The sequence below is a fragment of the Hordeum vulgare genome, chromosome 5H (assembly GCF_904849725.1).
Source record: "Hordeum vulgare subsp. vulgare chromosome 5H, MorexV3_pseudomolecules_assembly, whole genome shotgun sequence".
Taxonomy (NCBI): Eukaryota; Viridiplantae; Streptophyta; class Magnoliopsida; order Poales; family Poaceae; genus Hordeum; species Hordeum vulgare.
The window spans coordinates 523,328,241-523,355,301 of record NC_058522.1 but is presented as its reverse complement, the minus strand read 5'-3'; the positions used below and the strand labels follow the sequence as shown (position 1 = coordinate 523,355,301).

At 47.1% G+C, this 27,061-nt stretch overlaps 4 protein-coding genes across 4 annotated transcripts; 2 read left to right on the top strand and 2 right to left on the bottom strand.

The window, feature by feature from the left end:
• The first annotated feature begins 1,283 nt into the window (after positions 1 to 1,283).
• LOC123452148 (putative linoleate 9S-lipoxygenase 3) lies at positions 1,284 to 4,927 on the top strand. The gene is made up of 6 exons (XM_045128745.1): positions 1,284 to 1,659; positions 1,920 to 2,218; positions 2,320 to 2,542; positions 2,614 to 3,038; positions 3,130 to 3,809; positions 3,899 to 4,927. The coding sequence occupies exons 1-6, from the start codon at positions 1,464 to 1,466 to the stop codon at positions 4,668 to 4,670; spliced, it is 2,595 nt and encodes an 864-aa protein (XP_044984680.1). The 5' UTR covers positions 1,284 to 1,463; the 3' UTR covers positions 4,671 to 4,927.
• A 1,166-nt stretch (positions 4,928 to 6,093) lies between these two features.
• On the bottom strand, positions 6,094 to 8,638 carry LOC123452150 (probable prefoldin subunit 4). The gene is made up of 3 exons (XM_045128747.1): positions 8,496 to 8,638; positions 8,215 to 8,325; positions 6,094 to 6,662 (listed from the first exon to the last, which is right to left on the bottom strand). The coding sequence occupies exons 1-3, from the start codon at positions 8,502 to 8,504 to the stop codon at positions 6,402 to 6,404; spliced, it is 381 nt and encodes a 126-aa protein (XP_044984682.1). The 5' UTR covers positions 8,505 to 8,638; the 3' UTR covers positions 6,094 to 6,401.
• A 3,744-nt stretch (positions 8,639 to 12,382) lies between these two features.
• LOC123452147 (E3 ubiquitin protein ligase DRIP2-like) lies at positions 12,383 to 17,796 on the bottom strand. The gene is made up of 7 exons (XM_045128744.1): positions 17,168 to 17,796; positions 16,250 to 16,349; positions 14,884 to 15,211; positions 14,277 to 14,707; positions 14,120 to 14,170; positions 13,782 to 13,854; positions 12,383 to 13,029 (listed from the first exon to the last, which is right to left on the bottom strand). The coding sequence occupies exons 1-7, from the start codon at positions 17,574 to 17,576 to the stop codon at positions 12,856 to 12,858; spliced, it is 1,566 nt and encodes a 521-aa protein (XP_044984679.1). The 5' UTR covers positions 17,577 to 17,796; the 3' UTR covers positions 12,383 to 12,855.
• Positions 17,797 to 20,489: 2,693 nt separating this feature from the next.
• LOC123397126 lies at positions 20,490 to 21,546 on the top strand. The gene is made up of 3 exons (XM_045091793.1): positions 20,490 to 20,821; positions 21,128 to 21,274; positions 21,520 to 21,546. The coding sequence occupies exons 1-3, from the start codon at positions 20,531 to 20,533 to the stop codon at positions 21,544 to 21,546; spliced, it is 465 nt and encodes a 154-aa protein (XP_044947728.1). The 5' UTR covers positions 20,490 to 20,530.
• The last annotated feature ends 5,515 nt before the right edge of the window (positions 21,547 to 27,061 follow it).

Genomic DNA, 27,061 nt, shown 5'->3' with positions numbered 1-27,061 from the left:
TGAATTTGAGCCAAATTTGCGTCAACGCGAATAAGAGAAGGACGCACACGACTTCCGCCCTTCTCCTTCACCTGGCCCGCCCGTCGGTGGTACGGCGCCATCATTTTCCTTCATTCTCCCAAAAAAAGTACGCCCACTAACGCACGTAATGGAAAACGACGCGCCGACTCTCAACGTCGTCACCGGCCTCGCCTCCCTCACCTCCATCGGTCCCCCCTCTGCCAAGGGCGGACACAAAGGGCCGACGGCGACCATGAAGAAGAAGGTTCTGACGCGTGAGGAGCGCGCCGTCCAATCGGCGAGGAGGAAGCACCGCCGACATGAGCAAGAGGCCGGGGAGGAGGCCGCGACCGCGTGCAGCATCGCCCCAACAAGGATTCAAGAGAGGAGAAGCGCCAGCAAGACAAGATGGAGCAGATTAGGGGCTCTATGGACATACAAAACAAAAAAGCTCGCATTGAGGACGAAGAAGCCGATGAAGATGTTAGAGATCGAGGCCACCAAAGCAACTACTAGAGCAAGAGAAGTCCGGCTCGCTTGCATGATGAAGGGAGTCAAGATCATGAAGATGAACTTGAGCACGGTGTCTCCGATGAAGCGATCTTGATTCGAGAAGATGCAGGCCGACATAGGCCGACATGCCCAATCTCGAAGATGAGTGATCCATAACATGGTGTGCGGGCCTGATAACCTCGAACGAGATGACATATTGAAACTACATTCTCATTTTATGTGCTGGCATGTATGCCGACCTGCTCGTAAGTGTGTCCAGCTTAAAAACGATGTATTCTTTTTATAGGTTGGCATATGTATGTTGGCCGTTGTCATATCACCGACGTGAACTCTTGACGTTGACATGATCTATGGTTACGAATCATTTTTTACCTTTGTAAACTGTTAGGCATGGATGGAAAATGGGTCGACGTGTTAAACGCGCAACCAATTCATTTACAACTGGGAACGAAAACGCCAACCCAAACAAATAAAAAAGAATAAAACGTGTATTTGATTGAATCGCGCGGTTGAAGTTGTTCTAAAAATAACATCGCTCTCCGCTATTTGTGTACTCGAAATATTTTGGGAGGAAGATCACTCCGGGATCCGGACATCTCCACCTGCCTGCATGCCACCCTCCTCCTCTGTAGTCTATACACAACTGAGCTGATGCATTTGTCTTGATGCCGCAATAATCAATCAGCCCACGCCATCCCGATGCACGCAGCATATACAACCGAAATCCTATCTTGATCTTGATCCCCTGAATAATAAACAAAACTTATCGGCCACAGTAGAGCCCGGCCGGACTCCCAGCGTCCACACAGTGCTCGCAGTGGCAGGCCATCACACCCTCCCCCTCGCGCATCTATAAATTGGCCTCCCGGTCGCTCCTGGAGCTCTCACACAGCAGCACCACAGCGAGCTAACTTAGCAAGCGTGCCACACTCCCCAGAGATCGAGCGAAGATGTTTGGCGTCGGCGGCATCGTGAGCGACCTGACGGGGGGCCTCCGGGGCGCCCACCTCAAGGGCTCCGTCGTCCTCATGCGCAAGAACGCGCTCGACTTCAACGACTTCGGCGCCACCGTCATGGACGGCGTCACCGAGCTCCTCGGCCGCGGCGTCACCTGCCAGCTCATCAGCTCCACCAACGTCGACCACAGTGAGCACTCACTCGCCACTCCCCGTTTTGTAATCCCTGCCACTGTGATACATGGAAAACGGAAGCAGATCCGCATCCTCACGGCCGAACCAAGCAAATAATATATATAAAGAACTAAAATGCACGTATGGTTACGGATGCATGCTTGAGCTTGAGCTTGAGAGACAGGGACGTGCAAAAAATAACTTAATAATGGAGTAACTAATGTGAGACATGACGCACGGAGGAGTTTACCTTACTACTAATTAATTGTCGAGCAGACAACGGTGGGCGCGGGAAGGTGGGCGCGGAGGCGAACCTGGAGCAGTGGCTCCTGCCGACGAACCTGCCGTTCATCACCACCGGCGAGAACAAGTTCGCCGTCACCTTCGACTGGTCGGTGGACAAGCTGGGGGTGCCGGGCGCCATCATCGTCAAGAACAACCACGCCTCCGAGTTCTTCCTCAAGACCATCACCCTCGACAACGTGCCCGGCCGCGGCACCATCGTCTTCGTCGCCAACTCATGGGTCTACCCGCAGGCCAAGTACCGCCACAACCGCGTCTTCTTCGCCAACGACGTGAGCATTTTATACGAGTACCACTCCATGGTAGCTAGTACGATGGATTTCGCTTGCTCGTTGCCTGACTGGTCGGTTCCGTTGGGACATACGTGCCGCAGACGTACCTGCCGCACCAGATGCCGCCGGCGCTGAAGCCGTACCGCGACGACGAGCTCCGGAACCTGAGGGGCGACGACCAGCAGGGGCCCTACCTGGACCACGACCGCGTCTACCGCTACGACGTCTACAACGACCTCGGCGACTCCCGCGACGTCCTCGGCGGCTCCAAGGACCTCCCCTACCCGCGCCGCTGCCGCACCGGCCGGAAGCCCTCGGACAGCAGTGCGTGTCTCCTTCCTTTCGATCTCCCCATAACGTGTACTTGGTCTGACAAGCATGTGTGGCCGACGCAGAGCCCGACCACGAGAGCCGGCTGCTGCCGCTGGTGCAGAACGTCTACGTGCCGCGCGACGAGCTCTTCGGCCACCTCAAGCAGTCGGACTTCCTGGGCTACACGCTCAAGGCGCTGGTGGACGGGATCATACCGGCCATCCGCACCTACGTCGACCTCTCCCCCGGCGAGTTCGACTCCTTCGCCGACATCCTAAAGCTCTACGAGGGCGGCATCAAGCTGCCCAACATCCCCGCCCTCGAGGAGGTGCGCAAGCGCTTCCCGCTCCAGCTCGTCAAGGACCTCATCCCCAAGGGCGGCGACTTCCTCCTCAAGCTCCCCAAGCCGGAGATCATCAAGGTAGACCAGAAAGCGTGGATGACTGACGAGGAGTTCGCCAGGGAGATGCTCGCCGGCGTCAACCCCATGATGATCAAACGGCTCACCGTGAGTGACCCACTCCATCTACCGGCCATTGAACAAAATCGTCCATACATGTCACTAATCAATACTCACACCGTTTTGACCGCGTGTGCAGGAGTTCCCTCCCAAGAGCACTCTGGATCCGAGCAAGTACGGCGACCACACCAGCACCATGACCGAGGAGCACGTGGCCAAGAGCCTGGAGGGCCTCACCGTGCAGCAGGCGCTCGCCGGCAACAGGCTCTACATCGTAGACCAGCACGACAACCTGATGCCGTTCCTGATCGACATCAACAACCTCGACGCCAGCTTCGTGTACGCCACAAGGACGCTGCTCTTCCTGCGAGGGGACGGCACGCTGGCGCCGGTCGCCATCGAGCTGAGCTCGCCGCTGATCCAGGGCGACCTGACCACCGCCAAGAGCGCCGTGTACACGCCGCAGCACGCCGGCGTGGAGGGCTGGATATGGCAACTCGCCAAGGCCTACGCCTCCGTGAACGACTACGGGTGGCACCAGCTCATCAGCCACTGGCTCAACACGCACGCCGTCATGGAGCCCTTCGTCATCGCCACCAACAGGCAGCTCAGCGTCACGCACCCGGTCTACAAGCTCCTGCACCCGCACTACCGCGACACCATGAACATCAACGCGCGGGCGCGCGGGCTGCTCATCAACGCCGGCGGCGTCATCGAGATGACCGTGTTCCCGCACAAGCACGCCATGCCCATGTCCTCCATGGTCTACAAGCACTGGAACTTCACCGAACAAGCTCTCCCCGCCGATCTAATCAAGAGGTGCAACATTTTTACATTATATAATTGACGAAACGGTCCTTGATTTGATCAAAATGATTAATCCATCTTGATGGTTGATGATGATGTAGGGGCATGGCGGTGGAGGACGCATCGAGCCCGCACAAGGTGCGGCTGCTGATCAAGGACTACCCGTACGCGACGGACGGGCTGGCCGTGTGGGACGCCATCGAGCAGTGGGTGTCGGACTACCTGACCATCTACTACCCCAACGACGGCGTGCTGCAGGGCGACGTGGAGCTGCAGGCGTGGTGGAAGGAGGTGAGGGAGGTCGGGCACGGCGACCTCAAGGACGCGGCGTGGTGGCCAAAGATGCAGACGGTGGCGGAGCTGATCAAGGCGTGCGCCACCATCATCTGGACCGGGTCGGCGCTCCACGCGGCCGTCAACTTCGGGCAGTACCCCTACTCGGGCTACCACCCCAACAAGCCGTCGGCGAGCCGGAGGCCGATGCCGGTGCAGGGGAGCGAGGAGTACGCGGAGCTGGAGCGAGACCCGGAGAAGGCCTTCATCCGCACCATCACCAGCCAGTTCCATGCCCTGGTGGGCATCTCGCTCATGGAGATCCTCTCCAAGCACTCCTCCGACGAGGTCTACCTGGGCCAGCACGACACGCCGGCGTGGACGTCGGACGCCAAGGCGCTGGAGGCGTTCAAGCGGTTCGGGGCGAAGCTGGAGGGCATCGAGAAGCAGGTGGTGGCCATGAACTCGGACCCGCAGCTCAAGAACCGCACCGGGCCGGCCAAGTTCCCATACATGCTGCTCTACCCAAACACCTCCGACCACACGGGACAGGCCGAGGGGCTCACCGCCAGGGGCATCCCGAACAGCATATCCATCTGATCTGAGCACGTCCGTCGTCGAGACCTCATGCTTTTGTGCTATCCTTGCTTGCTTACACCGGAGCTAGCTTGTGTGTGTGTGTGTGACAGAGAGTTGTGCCGGTGCATGAATAATTAAGGCAATAAGGGTGCGTGCACGACGGGTCTGATCGGCATGCGGAAGCTCAGCTCAGCTGGCTACCGGTCAATGCATCGTCGTGTGCAGAAAAAATCCCTTGTTTTGCCCAATAATGAAGTCGATGGTGTGATGTTCCCTCCGGCCCTCCGTTGTTTTTCTTCTTCTTGGCAAACCTCAGGCATTGTTGTGATCTTCAGTTTGGGCGTTGCAAGCTCCTCTGTTTCCTCTGTTTCTGGGTCAAGCTCAAGTTGCCCAAATAGTATCCAGATATTCTCCAAAAATATGAAAATGAGAGCTCACTCTCTGTCCAAGGCACATCTAAGCGACTCAATCAAACATAAAAAAGAAAAAGAACAAAAAATATCTGCATAAAACTTAGATGTGCAATACTTAAGGCACAACTAGATATGCTTTAGCAAAACTGTTTTACTTAAGAAAAATGCTGTACGTAGCATGGAGACTGAAGGAGAGCCCCTATGCTGGGAGCAGCACAAGAAAAGAAAAATCAAGGACTTTGCACATGACATCAAGCTTTCTATCGTATTACATCAAAAGGACACTATTTCAAGCAACATATAGTAGTTCGGTAAAGACATCTTTCCAGCAACCTGAAGGATAATCTTCGTTTTTCATCTTCAGGGTTGCCATCAGTCAGCTGTAATTTGCCCAATCCCAAAACGTCGTCCATGACAAAAGACTTCATCTGCTAATTAGTTTGAACATTTTTGTACACCAATGATTTATCATGTTAATAATAATTAATCCACTCGCTCGTTTTCAAAGCACGCACTCTTCTGTTGAACTTCCAAATTGTCAAGAAAACAGCTGACAAACCAACCATCATTTGCTATTTCTCCTTTTTCTAACTATAAACTTATTAAGACATCCTTACAGGAAGGGGCTGAGCTGCCCCAGGGCCCAGGTCCGGGGCATGCCTTTTTTTTAGCTATTACTCCCTCCGTCCTAAAATTCTTGTCTTAACTTTGTTTAGAAATGAATGTATCTAAATACTAAAATTTGACTAGATACATTCATATCTAAACAAATCTAAGACAAGAATTTTGGGACGGAGGGAGCACCTATGTACAAAATATTTTGCTATATGCCCGGGACCTAGCACAGCACACAGCCTAGGCCCAGCAACAACAAGTCAGCCCAGCACAGGCACACCAGGCAGCGTTGCAGCCCCTAGCCAGTCGACGCACACACGGAAACTCAAGGCACGACCTAATCACACAGCTCCTACCCCTAAAAAAACACAGCTCCTGCGGTCCCCTAATCACACCATTGTGACACTGCAGGAATCTGAAGAAAATTACATGTAAAGCCTAATGACTTCATGTAATACAATCATGCAGGTTCAAACCATACTCACTAGCTTAAAACATTGTAAACATCCCCTCATTGGTTTCTCAAGTGCCCATTTACGTCTACTCTCCCCAGGCTTCTGCTGGACAACCAGCCCCAATCTATAGTCCAACCGAGATCAACCATGCCAATGCATAATGGGGAACAATCATCACGAGAAACAATGTAGCGAGAAGAACAAAGCACCTGAACAAGAACAGGTGTCATACGACCTGACACCTAAAAAGGCAGCTCCGGTTCTCGACATCAATCTTCCTCCAGGTTGATGGCCTCTCCAAATTTCCCGTAGAGGATCTTCTTCAGTTCGGCCATCTGGGCAAGGATGGATTCCTTCTCTTCCTCCAGCTTCTCTAACTTCTTAGCCGCATCCTCTTTCATCTGCTCTAGCCTAGTTTCCACATCGTCCACTGGCATGTGGGCAAACACTTCCCCAATTTGGAAACGCACCACATCTTCATCAGACAAGATGAGTTCATTCCCCGCATCCTCAAGGTTTTCATTTGCTTCCTGGTACATAGAGGGAAAAGGCAAATGACATTTATGTATGGTTCTTTAAGCAGCGTTTTAATTTCAATTATAAATGTAGTATCTATGGTTCTATCAGAAATGAGCCTACTGTACTGTACAAATATTTGGCAGCCAACTTTGGTAGCAGAAGATCAAAAAAATCAAAAACATGTCATAGCAAAGATTAAAATTTTGAAAAATGCCACTGGATGTCTCAATGGCATGTCAGATACTCGGACCTATAAACAAACATGCCATGATCACAGATTCACAGCCAAAAATGTCGACTTTGCGGTCACATTATTTTGGTCTTCCGAATGAGTAAAAATCCTCATTAGGCAATCTTTCATTGCTCATTTGCACATGCAAAGCACTTGACTGCAGCTCAATTTGAGATAAACTGGATATTCAAAATGCCTAATGGCTATAAGATAAACTGGGTATTTAAAATGCCTAGATGGCTAGATATCTAACAAATAGAACGGCCTTTCCAGCGGCATTTCAAAGTTTACGACTCGTGTCAATGTTTTACATGGCATCTCAGAAGGTAGGTTTAGATAGACCAAGGCATTGATCAATACTACTACCTCCGCTCACAAATATAAGACGTTCTATCTTTTTACTGAATCGGATGTATACATACGCCTTTTAGTGTATTTGTTTACTCGTTTCAGTCCGAATGTAGTCCATGTTGAAATATTCAAAACATCTTATATCTGTAAATGGAGGGAGTATTTCCTAACACTTTTCCCTATTTATCTAGCAAAATCATGAGGAGCATAGTAACACATGCCATTGTGTCACTGGAAAGTTCACAGACGGCAAAACAAAATTACTGATGGATTAGAGAATCTCTCAAGTCCTATTGGGTCATTGCTTATATCTATGTGAAGCTTTCACAACTGTAATCCCAACTGCTAAAAAAACGAACCCTTGACTTAGGCTCCAAATCCACAATGCCCCGTTTCTTGGGTGTGGTAGTTCATTAATTCGTATTCTAAAAAAATAGACATATGAAGCTAAACCAAGGGAATTGGCAATGGTAAAAACTATGAAGACATAGGTAGGGTTTGTTTTGTAGTACACAGAATCGCCCTAGCTTCCCAAGAAGCTTTAGTTCTTTGATCAACACTTCACAAAATCTCCCAAGCGTTGCAAACAAGAACTCTGTACTATTCTCAGTTTTTAATGTTAGTATTCATGAGCTGCATAATTGATAATCTACAAACATATAAATCTGGCCTTAGCAAATCTCATCACCTAAACTATCATAGGCATGAAAAGCCCATCATCAAATGACTAAACCAGATTGTGATGCCATACTGCAAGGAATGCATTTGCGAGTCCCTGGAATCATATTATTAACTCTGTCTCCATAACCCCAAGAACCTTGAGACACCCTCAAGTACCATAGCCCTGGACCCTCCTAGCCCCTCTTGCAAAGGGCAAAAGCCCTAATCTCGTATTTTTCTTTCAATGGAAGCGAATTGAACAACTCATACAACAAGAGCATCTGAGAAACAGAAGGGGGGGTGCCAGAAGGGAAAGAAACCTTGGCGAGCCTGATCTCGTCGGCGAGCTCGTGGAGGCGGTTGTTGAGGCGGCCGAACCGGTTGATGTTCTGCTGGTCATCCCACGTCACCTGCGCCTCCGTGCCATCGCCCTGCAGGATCAATCCGCCCAACACCGCAAGAATCGCATCAGATCGGAAGCACGCACGAGAAGAGATGGAGCATCGACAGAAACAGCCAACTCTTTCTTTGCGATGAACAGTAACAGCCCCTGACCATGGGTGGATCTGGTTGGGGCGGCTAGGGTTTGCCTCTTTCCTACCTGCTGCATCTCCGGTTCCCTTCGGAATTCGTCGGCGTCGGCCCAGGGTGAGATGCGCCGGCCGTCGCTGCTGGATTTCGAGCAGTAGGGGGCTGAGAGAGGACTGGAGAAAAGCGACGAAAGAGAGATGGAGAAATATGGGCCGTTGGATTTGCTTGTGTGATGGTAAAGAACACAAATGGACTGCAGCTAGGTTAACCTGCGAGAACAAACGTAGGTAGCGTCTATTTGATTCGCCAGATTCTAAAACCATTTTGTATTATAAATAGAAAAAAACATAGAATTAGAATGTTGTGCACTTTTCAAATCCTATAGGGTTTGCCAAAGGAAAAATATTAAAAACAACCGGCTGATTTTCTCGTAAATCAGCTGCGTCGGCCGTGCGCCACGCGTTTCCCACGGCCCATGAACCGCGTGTCTTTATCCCCAACCACAAGGTGAGCCACTCGTTTCCATCCTATCTGAACGAGAACCTCACTTTTTTCTTCATTCGCCTCCAACCTCGATCTCTTACTCCCACCTATTTTACTGTGGCCTCAACGAAGCAGATGTTGGACGAGTTACAGCATCCACGTTGGCATGCAGAACCTCCGTCGGCTTGTTTTGCACGAGTGTCGTCGACCTTGCGCGGAGGGGGGTGGATGGCGTGTGGCCGGTGTTGCAAAGCTCACATATGCAGCGGGAGGAGCATATGGTGCTGCAAATCTCGCCACACCTCGCGACGACGTCTGTTGCCACGCCGGCGACGGAGCTGCGTTGCAGCAGGCGAGGCTACGAGACGTTAACATGTCACGCCGGTGGTGGAGGTTACGGGAGCGTGTTGCATGCCAACAGGCCACGTCAGTGACGGAGCTGCGTTGTTGTAGGCTATGGGGACACTGCTGCCATGCCCCTCGGTGGAGCTGTGTTGTAGGAGACGGACTATGATGACGGTGCTGCCATGCCAACCTATACGTTGCAACAGTGGTCCATTGCAACTGGGTGGGTGGAGACAACACTGTCATGACCAACGATGATGTTGCTTCAAGGTTTAGGCCAGAAGGAGGTGCTAGGCACTACTGTTGATAACGACTACCACGGCGGGATGCAGCGGGACGAGCATGTGTGTGGTGGGGATGGGCTGTAACTGGATTTTCCTGCTACTTTTTGTCGCAAGGCAATGTGGGATGTAACTGGATTTCTAAAACCGATGAAATGACAATCAAATATTGGAAAAAATGTATGGTCAATCGTAGAGAGCTACTTGGAAGCAACATTGTGGGTAGGCCAAGAATGGGAGACAAGATGATCTCCATTCTCCATAATGGAGAGTCAGGGCCTGTCTTGTTTTATGATATTCTACCTAAGAGAGGGTAGAGTAGGTCCTATGAGAGGGAAGTAGGCCCTAGGTACAGTGTGTTATTATGTGCTACAATGTGTTATAGTTGATGATGATGAGGAGGAGGAGTTGTGATTATGACTAGTGGCCAACTTTTGTTATATGATGTCTCATTGACAAAAATGATGATTAAATAGTGTTGGTGGTAATGACTATGATGATTATTAGCTATAGTGATGCAAGAGTTTTTATATTAATATGATGATGATGTTGATCATGATTATCATGATGATTTGTTATTATGATCGTGATTGGTTATTATATCATTGGGGGAAGGAAAGCGGATTAGATCATGTGTGGATGAATCTTCGACGTTGGGTTCATTAGCCCAGATGTTGTAAATGAATGGTCGGTACGCCACAATACCTAAGAGACCGAGGATAACTTGCTAAAGTCATTACTTCTACATCACGAAGAAAGAGAGGACATTTCTCTCTATTAGTTAGCTAACACAATATGAAACCCTTAAATTAATCCTCCAAAACCCCCATTCAAAAAAAACACCTCCTGCTCCCGGTTGGTATTACCAACCGGGACTATAGGCCTTCCTGCCTGGGCTCCCCGCAGAGGCCACGTGCAGGCCCTTCTGTCCCGGTTGGTAAAGGAATCGGGACTAAAGGTTTTGGGCTTTAGTCTCGACCCTTTAGTCCCGGTTCCGTAACCGGGGCTAATGGACCTCTGGAACCGGGACAAATGGACCATTTTCTACTAGTGCTTGTTGCTCTTCCTCTCTTTATAGAGAGTGGGAAGAGGGCAATGATGTCAGCGGTGTGCAGGATTGCTAAGCCACCAACTTTGGAGCTCCAGCGGTCTAGCTCATAATGGAGCCATGGCCCTGTTTGGATCCCAGGGTTAGAGTTAGATTGGGTTAGAGTTGAGCTATCTAACCCTCAAAAATCCAAACAGGTAGGGTTAGATTGGGTTAGATGCATCTAACCCACCCAAAAACTCTAACCCACCCAAGAGGTGCTTTTTTGGGTTAGAGTTAGGTGGGGACAAAAAAAAAAGAAAAAAAATCACTCCTTACCGCACCAGATCCTCCCACCAACCCCCCGTCCCTCCCGTCGCGCTCCCTCCTCACCGTCCCAGCCGCCGGCCGCCGCGCCCTGCCGCGGCCCGCCCCGCCCCGCCCCAGCCTCTGCCCGGCGGCGAGCGCGACGCCGTGTCACCCGGACGACCTGCGCGCGCTGCGGGGCTTCGCCGGAGAGCTCGGCGGCGGGGGAGCCCTCCTCCGCACCGCATGGTCCGGCGCCTCGTGCTGCGACTGGGAAGGCGTGGGCTGCGACGGCGCCACCGGTCGCGTCACGGCGCTGCGGCTCCCCGGCCGTGGCCTCGCCGGGCCTATCCCGGGAGCTTCTCTCGCGGGCCTCGTGTGGCTGGAGGAGCTCTTCCTCGGCTCGAACTCTTTCGCCGGCGTCCTCCCCCACGAGCTCTTCGGCCTCGCCGGGCTAAGGAAGCTCTCACTCGCATCCAACGAGCTCACCGGCGAGCTGAGCCCACGCCTCGGCGAGCTCACACAACTCACCTCGTTGGACTTGTCCGACAACCGCTTCTCCGGCCGCCTCCCGGACGTGCTCGACGACCTCACCTCGCTCGAGCATCTGACGGCGCACTCCAACAGTTTCTCCGAAGAGAAGGCCACACAACGATCGGCCACACCAAATCCGACAATGAATATGGACAAAAGTAACCAAATGATTGAGAAAGGGCATTTATTGCCAATCTAACCCTCTTATCCAAACACCTTTTGGGTTAGAGTTAGTTTAGGGTTAGTTGAGGGTTAGAATCTAACTCTAACCTCTAACCCGGTTAGAGTATCCAAACAGGGCCCATGTCGATATTGCTCCGAGAGGCCTCTTACATGGCTCTGGTGCTCCCGGTCTTCAACATGCTTGTGAGTAACAAGCAATGGTTGTTTTTCAGGACGAGTATTGTGTTTGATGTGGTGGTTTTAATTATTCGTATTTTATGTTGCAGCGAGAATGGATTATTTGTGCGGGTCTCTTTTGGGTTTGTTGCAAGTGTTGTGTTCCAGCCACATTAAAGGTTAGTTTATGTTCCATACAACCAGTAAAATTGTTGCATAAGTTTTTGTGTAATTGACATATATGTACTTTGTTTTGTTGCATTGTTAGTTTAGTTTTTTCCCGCACTCCGCTTCCATGCAATTGGTTTCCCTTAAACAATGCATAAATTATGCTAGAATTTCAACCATATATTCAGTTATTACCACATGATTTACAACTTTGAACCCATGTCTGTTGTTTCCTGAAACCTCCATCCATGCGTACGGTGTACTTCATTGACATGCAATGCATGAAACATTGACAAAATAGTTCTGACTTCCTCAGAAAGAAATAAAAGTAGAACATCTATATGATTCAGGATACTGCCCTAAAAAACAAATATGATTCAGGATAAAAAGTTGACTTTGAAATTCTTTGACTCGTCTTTGGAGATACTCCAAAGTTAGGAAGACCAACATTGTAGAATCCAAAACACCAGTACCAATTACAACCTACATCTTTATAACAGCATTTAATTTAGCATCCGTGCAGGTCTTCTTTAGGAGTATCCATTAAAATACATGTCGCGCCACAGCAAGTTATGACACGACCAAATGGCAATTTCCAATCCACTCATAGTCATAGTCATCCTTACAATCAGAAGCATCAATGGTTGAGACTGTTCCCTCTCTTTATATCCAATCTAAAGATCATTTTTCATCTATCTTTGGTGTATAATAAATAAGAAAAAAAATATCATAATGGAATCGAAGAACAACAATACCTACCAACATGAATGAATACATGAATATGTCGCCGAGGGCTGGCTGTCGAGGGAGCCAGCCACATCACGACGTTGTGTACCAACGGGGACTTCATCTTTCGACAACCTCTTCCATTGGCCCAGCAAATGGCTGGCTATGGCAGAAAAAACCTGACCTTTCGAAAGGAAATGGGTTGAATCATTACGGTGCACTCAAGGTTCCATGGCCTTTGGCCGTCCATAATTTAGCACCATCACAAACTCTTCCGCAGGGGAGCCTACAATGGCCTGTGTTGCCTGCGGTGATCGCCCCCTCAGCCACAACTCTACTAAATTGCGCAGAGGTTGTGTAGGGTTCACTGGCTGCCCGCAGCAATTTATTTCCACCTGTAAATATGAAGATTAAGTACTATTTGGACGAGTGAACATGCCCAGTTGGACTTACAGGGGAATGCAGAGTTCCAAAAACTGGCCTGACATATACTTGTGCAAAATGTTAAAAAAAGTTATGAACAGCATGCAGGATGAACTACATGTTCTTTTAGTAAAGTATAAGCACATGCCACAAACTCAAAGCTATTTGGTGGCGGGACTGCACATCCACTAACTGAGCTAGGCTTGGTTGCTATTATGGGAGTGAAAATATCATGTGCGGTGAAACAATTGCATGGTAATGTGTGATGAGCATTTGAAAGCCAACAGTTAAAAATAATAATTGAAGCAAATTTTCAAATTTTATTATTGATCGGCATATTTCAGCAAAGCACCTAGACAACAAACTCAGGTTTTACGAATTCACTCCCCATTATCAATATAACATGGATTTTGATAAGTGAACTTTAATGTTCAAATGGCAAGAAGTGGACCATATTAAAAAACAGATAGTAGAAATGAGGTAACTCTGCTACAACCAGATGAGAAGAGAAACTTGTATTTCAAATCTCGGTCATTTATACAAAAAAATTCCAGCTGTGCATAAAACAGTAATTTATACTCCCTCCGTCCCAAAATAAGTGACTCAAAAATGACTCACTTTTGTACTAACTTTAGTACGTACAAAATAGAGTCACTTTTGAGTCACTTATTTTGGGACGGAGGGAGTACATCATACATGAGTATGACACAGATGTGGCTCTTACCTCGGACTCACTTGGGAGACTGAGTTTCTGCACGAGGTACTTTTGGATAGACGAAGCGGGTATATTTGCATCTCTGATGTAAAACGATTAGTGCATTAGCCACAGGGAACTTTCACAGGATATAGTTGAGAAATAACACAAATGCATGCTTATGGTGCTGTTTAAAAGGTTAACGTCTGATTTCAATGTGAAGCAATCAACATGTCAAGACATGGCGAAAAAAGGTTACTGAGGTTTGTGCTTATTTAGCATATATCTACTGATAACTCAGCTTATAAATTTAAACAAGACTTGTTAACCTCAGATCTACAAAAAACAGGGTATAAATACGAGCTTACTTTATTCGCAAATAGTGTGAAGGTATCTGTGGTAGAGGTGAGTCTCCTTTCCTGACAATTATAGTGTCACAAGAAGAAGATAAGATACAAATGTGTGTGTTCTTGCTTCTTCTGAATTTAAAACAAAGTGACAGTGTGATGAACTGATCATGCTTACTGTTCGAGTGAGGCAACCAACGAAAACCATATGCAGTTGAATCTCTTTTCGTTCTGCTTAAGTGCCCCATCAGGATCCCCATCGGCTGGAGCTCGAAGTCCGCTCCTTCTCCGCCCAGCCCCTTTAAGTTTCCTTTTTAGCGTCACTGCTGGAACTGGAGCATCTTTATTATCATCCTCAGTTTTGGGTTTCTTCGGATGCTCTTTTGGGTTTGTTTTGTTACCATTTGTGCTACTGGGAGAACCATTAAGCTGCTCTCTTTTAACACCTGAACCTTGTAAACTCGACCTAAAGGACTTTGTCCTGTTTGCAGCTTCGACCAGACAATTTAAAGGTCTCCAGAGCTCAGCATTATCTGCCATGTCCTTACTATCATCTTCAGTATCTTTATTGCTGGAACAGTTAGATGCCTCCTCCGCATTTGACAATATCTGGAGAAAAAAGGTTCAAGTTACAGCCGAGGTGTACAGTCTTCTAGCTAATAACCAATTGTTGTTTTGGGAATTCGGTGCACATTTCACAGCTAACTCCAACACAACTAGTCTGTATTTTCTAAAAAAAACTCTAACGCAGCTAGCATGAAGATACTAAGGTGTGGTTCGTTTACCTGTCTCTTTGTTTTTGGCACTTTGCCCAAATTAGCAGGCAAGCTTGAGCTATGAGCACTCTTGTCACTGTTTTCCTTTTTCACAGGATTGTCAACGGTAGGAGCAAGGCCATGCAACGCAGCAGCAGCTTTCCTGGTAACTACCTTTGTCCGCCGTCCAGTCGATCCTGTCGGTGTTAATCTAGGTGTATGGACCACTAATGAAGAGATGGATCTCTCTTTCCTTTTATTAGGAGGTGAATCAGGAGATGCAACATCTTCAGCCTTAATCTTCTTTCTTTTGAAGGGGAAGATTTTGGATCTTACATCGTGCAGACTGTGGTCAGCTCTGAATACAGAAAATGTACAAATACAAGTATAAGGAATACATGTATTAGAAAGAAAAAAAGTATACTGTTATGGTCTTTTTTAGAAACACCGTCTACCAAGTACAATGCAGGTACGCACACCACCACTCACACAGCGGGTACTGCAGACTGGACTCATGGTCATGGAACATCAAGATTGACATACTATTAGTGCGAGGATCTTCTCAAAACTATGTAGGTGTATATTATGGTACAGCTCATTTTAACAGGCAAACTATGAGTATGGCAAACTGACTGTTTTCGCAGGCCACGAATGAACTTGCCATTAACCAAGACTTTCACAGTCTACCAGTAGTCCAATATAGTTAAGTGAGAGGGGGGAAATTGGCATCAAAGCACTGAAAAAGAGACCGCAGCAAAACAAGAAACGGAGCAAGCTTTCTTTTAGAGCATTATGACAAGTGGGAATCTCTACTTCAAATTACTTATCCTGAAGAGCCCAAGAGCCAATCTTTATTCAGATTGGAAGAATTTAAGCACAAAAATCCTAGTCTGTATAAAAGGCAACAAATTTAGCCAATCAGAAACACAGCAGCCTACAGCTGAAATAGGCCCATATGATTTCAAATTGCATCATCATCAGTGTAGAAAGCATACAACTGAAGCAAACAGCATTGGGGTATTACAGCAATCATATAAATTGCTTGCTGTGTTGCCGAGAATTCTAAGATGTAAGGGCCCTTAAAAATCTATGTGTCCACCGGATTTATGCAGATGGTTTCTAAGTTCCAGCGCAGATTGCAAAATTTGTACACTTTATCCCAGTGTGTTACCTCCTATTGTGTTCAAACTTTGCTAGCGAAAATTGAAGTGAGCTAACAAGTTCTACATGTAGTACTAACTACGCAAAGTTATTTTGCGGTAAAAAGATATCCAGAAAACTTGACGATAAGGTGAAAACTGGTGGTACCACGCGCAGTTACATTGACCCTAAGATGTACATACATCGACAAGCAAAGTGGAAACAACGGAGTAGATAGTCGTAAGCATAAGCATACCTAAGCTTCTCGACTGGAGTGCAGCCAAGATCAATGTTACATACTGGGCAGGACTCTACCTCCTCGTCATTAAACTTCTTGTATATACACTTTCTACAAACTGCATCAAATGCAAAATTAGAGCTCTGAAATAACGAACAACGTAAGAAAATAAATTTAGTAACAACTGAAGTAAATGGAGGAAAAATAGCTTCCCACAACATATATTACTCTGTTGTGCACTGAGCTCAATAGTTAATTATAGGGTCAGAGACATATCTGTAGAACATACCATGGAACAAACAATGAAAAGAAGTAGTATCACGGTTACCCAGGAAAGAAGAAACAACAGAAATGCTGCAGAAGCAAGTCCGAGATCGCACGGGGCCTCCATGCTGAGTAGGCGTCACTTATTTCTAGTCCGAAAATGAAACAGAGACTCGACATCGACATGGACGAATCGTAGAAGAATAAATAATGTGTAATCAAGTCTTGGTCATGAATGAATGAGGCATCATGGCAAGCACTCAAACCGGATAAAGTGGCAGCGATCCAGGAGGCGGCAGGTTTAAGATTGGCATGGCATCCATGCAGATCAATAGCCGATGAACAGAAGCAGAGGCCACGTAAAACAGAGGCAGCGACGACGAGTCAGACGGCATGAGGTGGAACTAAACTAGCCAGGCACGGCAAGCCGTAGTAAATTAAGCGGAATCCCAGCGCGCGCGAGGCGTCAACGCGGTGGAGCGGACGAGCGCCCACGTCCGTCCAGGGGTCACGCCGGCGGGAGCAGGGGCCGAATCTCTCCCACGTCCCGGAGGCGCCGTATGCGCTGGCCAGATCAGGGACGTCGGGGGAGAACTAAGCGTGACGAATCGTGGCGCGGCGGGGGCAGAGGAGGAGGTGGAGGAGGGACGGGAAGGAGAATTCGGTGCTCACATGTGTGGAGGCACTCGGAGACGGTGGTGGCGTCGCGGAGGAGGCGGTTGCAGAGCGGGCAGGTCATGCAGCGCGCGAGCAGCTCCCGCTTCACCATGACGAGGCCCCTGGGCGCCCCGGGCCGCCTCCCTCGCTTCCGCCCCCTGCCCCTCCTCTCCTCCGCCTCCTTCTCGTCCCCGTCCCTGGCCTCCTCCTCCTCCTTGTCCCTGTCCACCGCCTCCGCCTGCTCCTCATCCGCCTCCGCAGCAGCAGGCGCGTCCTTCACCTCGTCCGCATCCGGGCTGGGCACCGCCTCCTCCTCCGTGGGCATGGGCTCCGGCGGGGGCGGCGGGGTGTGCTCCTCCTCCTCCTCCTGGCGCGGGCGCGGGCGCGAGCGCGACGCGGGGTCCGGGTGGGGCTGCATCTGCATGGCTTGGCTAGCGGCGCATGGGTCGTTGCGGGATGGTGGATGGGAGGAGAGATCGAGGACGAGGAGGAGGAGGGGGTGGGAGGACGGTAGAGGAGGGAGGCGGAGAAAGGAGGTGCGTCGTGGATGCGTGCTGCGGTGCGGTGCGGTGCGAGGCCGCTGAGAGCGACCAAGACAAGCAAAAAAGAGAGAGAGAACGGAAAACAAAACAAAAACAAAAAAAGCGGGCGAGCCGGCGGTTCGTTCGTTGGCTCGTTATAACGTGTCGTCCCAGCTGGGCGCATCGTGTATCACGAAACCGTGATGCTCTCCTCTCCTCTCCTCCTCTGATTGTTCCGTCTGTCTTGCTGCTGAAGATTGATGGTCTGGTCGCTGCTGCTTCTGTACTAGCGGCCACGCGGATGCGATCTCGGGTCCGTCTCTTTACGTGTAGTGCTAGTATATAAAACAATGGGCAGTGGTGCTACTGTGCTAGCATGTTTTCTTTTCCACACGTGACGACTACTCTCTATATATAGATAATCAGGACTGAAATGGCTTTGCTTGGTTGGGTTTGGTGTTATTAGTCAGTCAGTCACGCATAGCCTGCCTGCCCCACCGGTAGCAGTACCCCGCACCGCATGTTCGGGGCTTCGGGCTGCATATATGTTGTGTGTTGCTGGCTTGCTGCTTGCTTACTTTAAGCCGGATCTTAACTAACCCTCAACCTTACATACAGGATACAGCCGTTCTGTGCCAGATCGGGCGCAGAACCCTGGCTATGCTACTACTAGTATCCATCCCTGGCTGTGGCTGGCGCAGTTCCGTTGGAAAACGTTCCTGCCTGCCTGTAGTAGATAGATCGTATGGTCTGGCGGTGCCGGGCGCATTGTGCTCTGCTCTCTTGTTCCTGAGGAGGACCTACTGCTGCTGAATGCTGATCGCCGAGAGAGAGGGCGACGGGGATGGACCAAGAAAACTAGTAATCTGATCACCAAGGCGTGAGGCGAACCCAACCTACTTACGTATGGAACGGAACACGCGTGCCGTACGTAGGTATGCTGCCGCCCATGTACGTACACTCACTCGTGCTTCTGCTGTGTGTGTGTGTGTTTTTTGAGAGACGATGGGCGCCACGCGGTGCCGGGCCCATGGGTTTGGATCACGTCGCGCGCACACATAGAGTTATCCACAAGTTTTTTATTATTTTTTTGAGAACGAGATAGGCATAGGCTGGTGTTTGTTTCCTGGGAGATCGTGCGACAGGTGCCTGTTGCTGAATCCGCCAACGTAGGATACGGGTACGGAGCGACACATCTGTATTCAACTCTTGCATTTTCTATTTCAATAAAAAAAGAACTCTACTAACATCTTTGGTGAAATTCAAGCCGAGCCGAGCTCGACTTGCTAGAGCTCGTTTCGTTAAAAGAGCTAGCTTGACTCGACCCATTGTAATAACGAGCTCAAATTCAAGATTGGCTCGGTTCGCATAGCTTGCGAGCTAACTCGTTTAGCTTGTTAAGCATGATATAGATACGAACATAAACATTTATGATTATGTTAAAAAAATTAGATGACTCAGCTATTTAGAGAACTCTTTTATAAAAATATGCCTTTAAAGGTTAGTCTTAGATAGTCTCGTTTTAAAAGCGAGGAGCTCTCCCGAAAGTACTGACTAGTGAGACAAGGTTTCACTCAGTCCATTCGGGTACGAATCTCCTCACCCACTATGAGCTACGGCAAGGGGTTTTCTTCCCCCCTTTCGGCCTAGTTCTTTCTTAAAATATTAATTTAGAATGTAACATGTACATAATAAACATGTAACAGGATGACGATGGATGGCTCTGATTTTTATACCAAACCTAACGAGCTACACGAATACTCATGAATTTGGCTTGTTTAACTCAGCCTATAACGATCTTAAAATAAAGCTTGGCTCGATTCGTTAGAGTCAATTCGAGCCGAGTCACGAGTCAATGTCCAGTCAGCTGTCTGGAAGGGAAGACAACTAAGATGTTAGATGATGTAGACGAGAGAGAATGAAGATAGAGAAATAGTCCGTCGGTATAATTACCAACCATCTGTAGTCTTAGAAATCTGGTCGCTACAAATGGCTTTCTACCGTTGTATGGTGTGCCGTCTATAAAGTTGCATGTAACTATGTCCTTAAGCGGTGGATTAGTCTTTTACTCCTTCATATTGTAATGTGCTATGGACAGGTAAACATACAATCTATTGTATGGGGTATTTTTTACCTCTGTCTATAGTTAAGGTGGACTGTTGCTATAGACAACAACCGTTTTCTAAATTAATGTACATGCCCCTAAAGCATGTGACCGCGATGTGATAAAAGTGTTTTGTAACTTTACCGACAAGTCTGGTCCGAGATTGCGGAACGAGAGCAAGCGTAGTGGATGAAGTAGTCGAACAAACAAAAGTAGATAAACAGAAAAAAGTAGAAAGAAGATTATTTTGACCAATGATTGATCTATATTACAGTGATTGTTTTTCATCTCTTTATAAGGGATTAAAATATAAATACCGACTTAACGCCAAGTGTGGAAAACGGAAGCGCTAGTCACGAGTCCTCCGTCACCCCTGTAATGGGCCCGGTTTCCCAACAAAAAAAAATCCAAAACACCGCTACTCCAGCAAAGACCACGATAGGACCAGGATGGAACGTTAGAATCGTTCAAAGTTGGTTTGGTATTTTCACAGAACGTTTTGACTCCCGACAGCAACGTTGTGTGGTTTCCTTGCACCAAACTCGACGCGGCCGTACGCCTTTTTAATCCGGCCGTGCGCGCACCGTTGGGTCGTCGACGAGGCGGGTTCGAGTTAATTGCAAATGAATATCACAATTCAGACCGTATTGACAGGTTGATGTCATCTTTCAAACTTTTTGCAAATACATATCAAGATACAATCCGTATGTTGTAATTCTTATATTTGTACGTATAGATGCCCTTTTGACAGATATGGCCCACCGGTCGGTCCCTCAAAGAAAAAAACGGCCCGGACCGCTGCGGCTAGGGGAAAACCGGCTCTCTCCCTCTCAATGCGGCTCGGATCGGCTGGGGGGAACCCCGCTCGCACTGCATTCTTTCCCAGCCCGACTCCCTCTCCTCTGTCCAACGCTTCTTCGCCGTCTCCGCCGTCTTTGCCGTCGGCGCCCCGCCATGGAGTATGAGGAGGAAAGCAGCGACGACAACCGCCAAGACTACTCCCAAATGCTCTGCGAAAATAGTCAGGAGGACGAGAAGTACGAGGTGAGTGCTCGCAGCTAGGGTTAGGGTTCTAGTCGGGTGCATTTCGGGATTTGGGGATTAGGTTCTATTCTGGTAGGGGTTAGGGTTGTAGTCTGGTTAGGGTTAGTGTTCTAGGCTGCTGCATTTGGGGATATAGTGTTTGGGTTAGGGTTTCTAGTCTGGTTTGGGGTTTAGGGGATTTGGTGATTATTGTTTATTCTGGTAGGGGTTAGGGCTCTAGTCTGGTTAGGGTCAGGGTTAATGTTCTAAGCCTGCTGCATTTGGGGATTTATAGTATTTCTCATTCCTGATTTTTGCTCGCTTTAGATTCCTGATAGCATTGAAGACGAGGATTACACAGGGCTTGAGTTGGAGCTTATGGTTTTCAGCCAAAAGCATGGCAAAGCAACAAAGAGATTCGTAGCTTTTGAAGGAACCAGCACTCGGAGGAGGTTCTTCGCATGTGCTGAGAAGGTATGGATTAGTGCTGCCATCTTGTTTAATAGAATTATTAGTAAATATTGCACAGTTAGAATGGTTAGTAAATATTGTTAGTAAATATTGCACAGTTGGAATTGTTAGTAAATATTGCACGGTTAGTATTGTTTAATAGAATGACTGACTAATAGAATTGTTAGTAAATATTGCACAGTTCTATTTATCACCTTCAAAGCTAATATGCTATGCTCACTGTGCTCTGTGTATTGTTTAATTTGCAGGGAGCTGATAACTGTGGATTTGTTTAATGGGTTGATCCATATTGGCCTATACCAATGCAGAATGCCCTGTTGAAGCTTTGGAAAATGTATGGAGATGCCAAAGCTTACAGGAGGAGTGACAATCTGAATAATGCAGTGTCAATTCAGACTTTGACATGTGAGAAGAAGAGTCTTGAAGATAAATTTCAGGAACTAGCTAAACATGTGGACACCCTTTTTCAGGCCCAAGAAACTAGGACTAAAGAGCATTTGTATGTGGTCACTGAGTACAGAAAAGAATTTGAAGGGCAGAAGGCAGAGATAGCAAGAAAAGAGGGAGATAACCAGAAGCTTAATGACAAGTATGTTATTCTCCAGAACCTTTCAAGAGCTCAAGGTAAAACGATCCAAAATCTAAAGTGCAACCATTTGAAAGAAAATGAGAGGATGATTGAAGAGAGGAGGAACATGCAGTTGTAGATCAGTCACCTACAGGAGGTACTAGCCAATTCAGAAGCAGAAATCACTCATGAAGTGACCAAGTTGAAGAATGAACTTGCTTGTATGACAATTTCAAATGAGAAGCTCACTGAAGAAGTTGCTAGCAACTCAAGTTGGAACCAGCTGCTCAATGAAAAGATGAAGTGATAAGATGAATGAATGAGTCGTGTTGTTGTTTGACTTATGTTGAGTTATGTTGTTGTTGCTTTATGACTTATGTTTAGTTGTCAATCATAGTTTGAATGCTAGTATTGAGATCAGATCTAAACAATGGCTCATATGTCTTTGCAAGCCACTTTGAAGTGACCCTACTCTTATCTGTAGTAGTAGGGCAAGTCTGTTGCAATCTCATTTTCTTTATTGCAAATATTTTCTCTCCTCTTATAACTGCTACCACCATAAAGAATTTGCATATTTTATTTGTTTTGCATTTCACAATTATTCTTTTATCTGAAATCCCGTGATACTGAAAAGATCTACTCTGACTGATGTGCAAACTCAACAAAGCATCCCTGACTTGCTGCTGATCTCTGAAACACATTTTCAGACATAATTGATTATGTGGTCTTCCCTATTTTCATCATACCATTTCCTAGGTGGCTGTTTCTTTGCCCTCTCTTCCTTCCTTTAGGTGGTACAAAACTATCTGGCTCAAACCCATCATCATCACTTTCCTAAAGGAAACCTTCCTCTTCTTCATCTGATGAGGGTTTAAAATCTGGTTCAAATATTTGTAAGGCACTGGAATGTGACCTGCTTGTGGGTCCTCCACCCAATGGCAGTTTCCTCCTCTTTATGACAGGTTCACTAATGTGTTCTTCTTGAACAACATGATCCTCCTCATCCAACTGAAATAAATCTTCCACATATGTTTCACCATCATAATGATGTAAGACCTCTCGTAGCACTTCATCATCAAGTCCACTGCCATCTGTTTCATCATCATTTGTTTCTTCCTGTTCAGATTCTTCTAATGTAAGCCCTCTTCCTTCATTTTCTTCTTGTTCAAATTCTTCTAATGTAAGCCCTCTTCCATCATTTTATTTTGGCCTATACTCCCACATGAAGCAAGGATCATTTTCAATATCTCTTTGACCCTCGGAATCAAATGAAGATGCATCAGTACTATCTTCTTCCACTAGTTTTTTAAGCTTGAGCTTGCCCTTCCGCTCTCTTCCTTCATTTTTGCTCTCTTGTCTTCCAACCACAATTTGGCTCTCTTGTGTCACAGACACATCTTCAATGACAGGTGCACTCCCCCTGTACACTGACAAAATCAGCAACTTGGCATCCTTGTGCTGCCTCTTGAGCTGTTGCAACTTAGTATTGGTATCTATTTTCTCTAGACCATCTAATCCTACGTCTTTATCAAAATACACGGAGTCAGTGCTTCAATAGCCTCGTGTCTCCATCAGTTCTACCACACTAGAGAGGAAAATATCATCACCGCACAGTTTCAACTGTAAACTGTCAACTGTAAACTGTCCAGATCTTGAAAATGAATGGCAACATCCCAAATTTCTGGATATAAACTACAATTTCAGAAAATATGGCAGTTGTCAGGGATAAATTTACATCACATGACACAAATGTAACCCTAAATTTCAGAAACTCGAACTGTAGCTAATTAAATCTAACCCTAAATTCCTATTCCTAATCCCCATTTATATAAATTTCAAAAATATGGCACTTGTCAGTGATAAATTTACATCACATGACACAAAATGTAACCCTAATTTTCAGAATCTCGAATTAGAACTAATTAAATCTAACCCTAAATCCCCATTTCATTAATTCCCCAATACTATAAATTTCACAAACTAGAACTAATTAAATCTGACCCTAATAATAATTTATCAAGAATACTTACTCAACGCCGCCGATCCCAGACGTCCAATGATGGCTTGTACATGGATTCGCCACCCAAATCTGTGCTAGCCTCAATATCCCCGCCTTGGACACAGCAGGCTCGGAGAACTCGCACGAGCCCTCGCCATCGGACGAGTAAGAGTCGTTGTCGTCGTCGCCGCCACCCCAAGCTACTTCGATGTGGCCGCCGTCACCCTCGACGTCGCCGTCACCGTCACCACCAACTATGCTTCTAGGAGTGCCCGCCGCCATGGCCGGGAGAGAGGAGAGGGAGTCGGGCTGGGAAAGAGATGCGACTGCGAGAGGGATTTCCCCCAGCCGATCTGAGCCGCATTGAGAGGGAGAGAGCCGGTTTTCCCCCAACCGCAGCGGTCCGGGCCGTTTTTTTCTTTAAGGGACTGACCGGTGGGCCGTATCTGTCAGAAAGGGCATCTATATGTACAAATACAAGAATTGAAACATACGACCTGTATCGTGGTATGTATTTGCAAAAAGTTTGAAAGATGGCACCAATTTGTGAATACGGCCCAAATTGTGGTACTCTTTTGCAATTTCGGCGGGTTCGGATTCGAGTCAGACGCGAACGAACGTGCGCCCGATCGACGTACGCACGGCGCCCTTGCGAGTCCTGACGTTGTCGGCCGTCTACGACTGTATGTCCATGTTTAATTTGATGACGCTCATCACATACGCCCAACGATCCAAACCTAGCCGCCCCTGCTCGAGAACCGAGCTCGGTCGCGGCCGCCGTACGTACGTCGCCTTCAGGCGGGTTCCATTGCATGGTTGTTTAGATGAGGTGCTAAGTATAATAAATGACTTGGCAACCAAACTCTTCAATGCATAGGTTCTTAGTTTTTTGTAGCTTAGCTCTCTTCATTTAATAACTAGTAGGATTTGAGTAGTATGTAAACTTTGTAGCCTATTTGTGGTATGTATGTAGCAACTAAAATTTCTTAAATAAATCATATGGACATATATTTGAACTGAGTCCATACATAAAGTGCCAAAATTTATCATTAAAATTCATCGAATTATACTCAGGGGTGCATAAAGTAAGTATTTATGGTGTTCTATTTTGGTCCAAACTTTTTTCAAATATGCTCTACCAAATCATTTTTGAGTGCCCTATGAGTCAGGCGATCCCGGATTCTTGCATCCCTTTGTAGCACTTGCACGAATACGGGTATATCACCATGAGTGAACACTGTTGGTAAGACAATGAATGTGTCCGCCTCGTCGTTTAAATCAAGAATATTAGCCGCCTCATCTTTTTCATCCTCGACTACCATATTGTAAAGAATGATGCAAGCCATCATGACATTCTTGATATCGTCCCGATCATACAATCGTGCAGGACGACGCAGAGTAGAGAATCGACTTTGCCAAACACCAAAAGCGCGTTCCACATCCTTCCTTGCCCCTTCCTGATGTGCAACAAACAACTTGTGTTTCTCTAATTGTGGCATCGTTATTTTCTTCACAAACGCTACCCATTCTGGATATATTCCATCTACAAGGCAATAATCATGTTGATATTCCTTCTCGTTGACAAAAAAGTTCACTCGAGGAGCTTGGCCTTTCAGCTGTTTGATGAACAACGGTGATTGATTCAGTACATTGATGCCATTGTTTGACCCTGCAAGACCAAAGTAGGCATGCGAGATCCGAAGATCTTGTGAAGCAACTGCCTAAGAATAAGAGTAGGACACCCTTTATCACCGCGTTTGCTTTGCATCACGTCGCCTCATATCGTCGACACCAGGTCCACCATCAAATCGCCGCCATCGCATGTCCACGTATCGGAGATAATCCATGAAACATCTCTCAATAATCCTACATCTATGAACCTGTTAGGAAGATGTTACATAAAAGCATCTCTAGCAAACCCCGTATAACACCGACTCGCAAAACACGTTTACAATTTACAGAAAAATGACTTTGCGGGTCGACGCGGATAAGGGCAGAGTCATACCTCGTAAAAGGGACCCGTAAAAAAGATATTCACAGAAGATGTTATTTTATGGTTTGGTTTGAGTTGTGACGGAACAGACCCCTTAAGCTTAAACTGTAAATCAAATTTTCGCTTACATTTTTTCTTCACATCTTCTTCTTCCTCTCGCCCGTGTCCATGATCAACTAAATTTGTTCCTAAAAGTCGGCAGAGAACGTATGAAACAGCTCAATACGGAGTCGCCGGTTCCTGAATCCATGCAGGAGCTTTTAGCTAGCTTCTGCGTCCACGAATCCATCCAGCTAGCTCCTCCATCCACGAATTCATTTAGGAGCTAGCTAGCTCCTCCCTCCACGAATCTATCCATGTCAATGCCTCACCCTAAAGATAAAGGGAAAACCTTCTTCTTGACTTCATCTTCGGATAAACCTGCAAGCTTAAATGATCCACAAACTTCATCCACATAGATTAGGTGCATACCGGGATGTTTTGTTCCATCTCCTACATAAGGATTAGCTAGCAGTTTCTCTATCATACCAGAAGGAATTTCATAATAAACATTTTTAGTAGGTGCAGCAGGTTGAGGGACAACTCTTGGTGTTTCTGGTCGAGGTGAAGATACCCCGAACAAGCCTCTTAGAGGATTACTTTCAATAGTGACAAGTAACAGTAAATTTCAACATGTAATATAAATTTCCCCTTACCATATTCCGCTCACAGAATGCGCCTCACTCCCCGGCAACGGCGCCATAAAAGAGTCTTGATGACCCACAAGTATAGGGGATCATTCGTAGTCCTTTCGATAAGTAAGAGTGTTGAACTCAATGATGAGCATAAGAAAATGACAAGCGGTTTTTAGCAAGGTAATTACTGCAAGCACTCAAATAGCGGTAACAAGTTGTTTGATAGCAAGATAACTGTAACAAGTGACAAGTGGCAATAGTAACAATAGGTCCATCAAGATAGCCCAACCCTTTTGTGGCAAAGGACATGCCAAAACAATTTCTTATAATAGGCAAAGCGCTCTTGATGGCACACGGGAATTTCATCTAGTCACTTTTGTCATGTTGGGTTAATTCGCGTTTGGTATTTTGATAATTTGATATGTGGGTGGACCGGTGCTTGGGTGTTGTTCTTACATGAACAAACCTCCCACTTATGATTAACCCTCCCACAAGCATCCGCAACTATGAGAAAAATATTAAGAATAAATTCTATCCATAGCATTAAACATAGGGA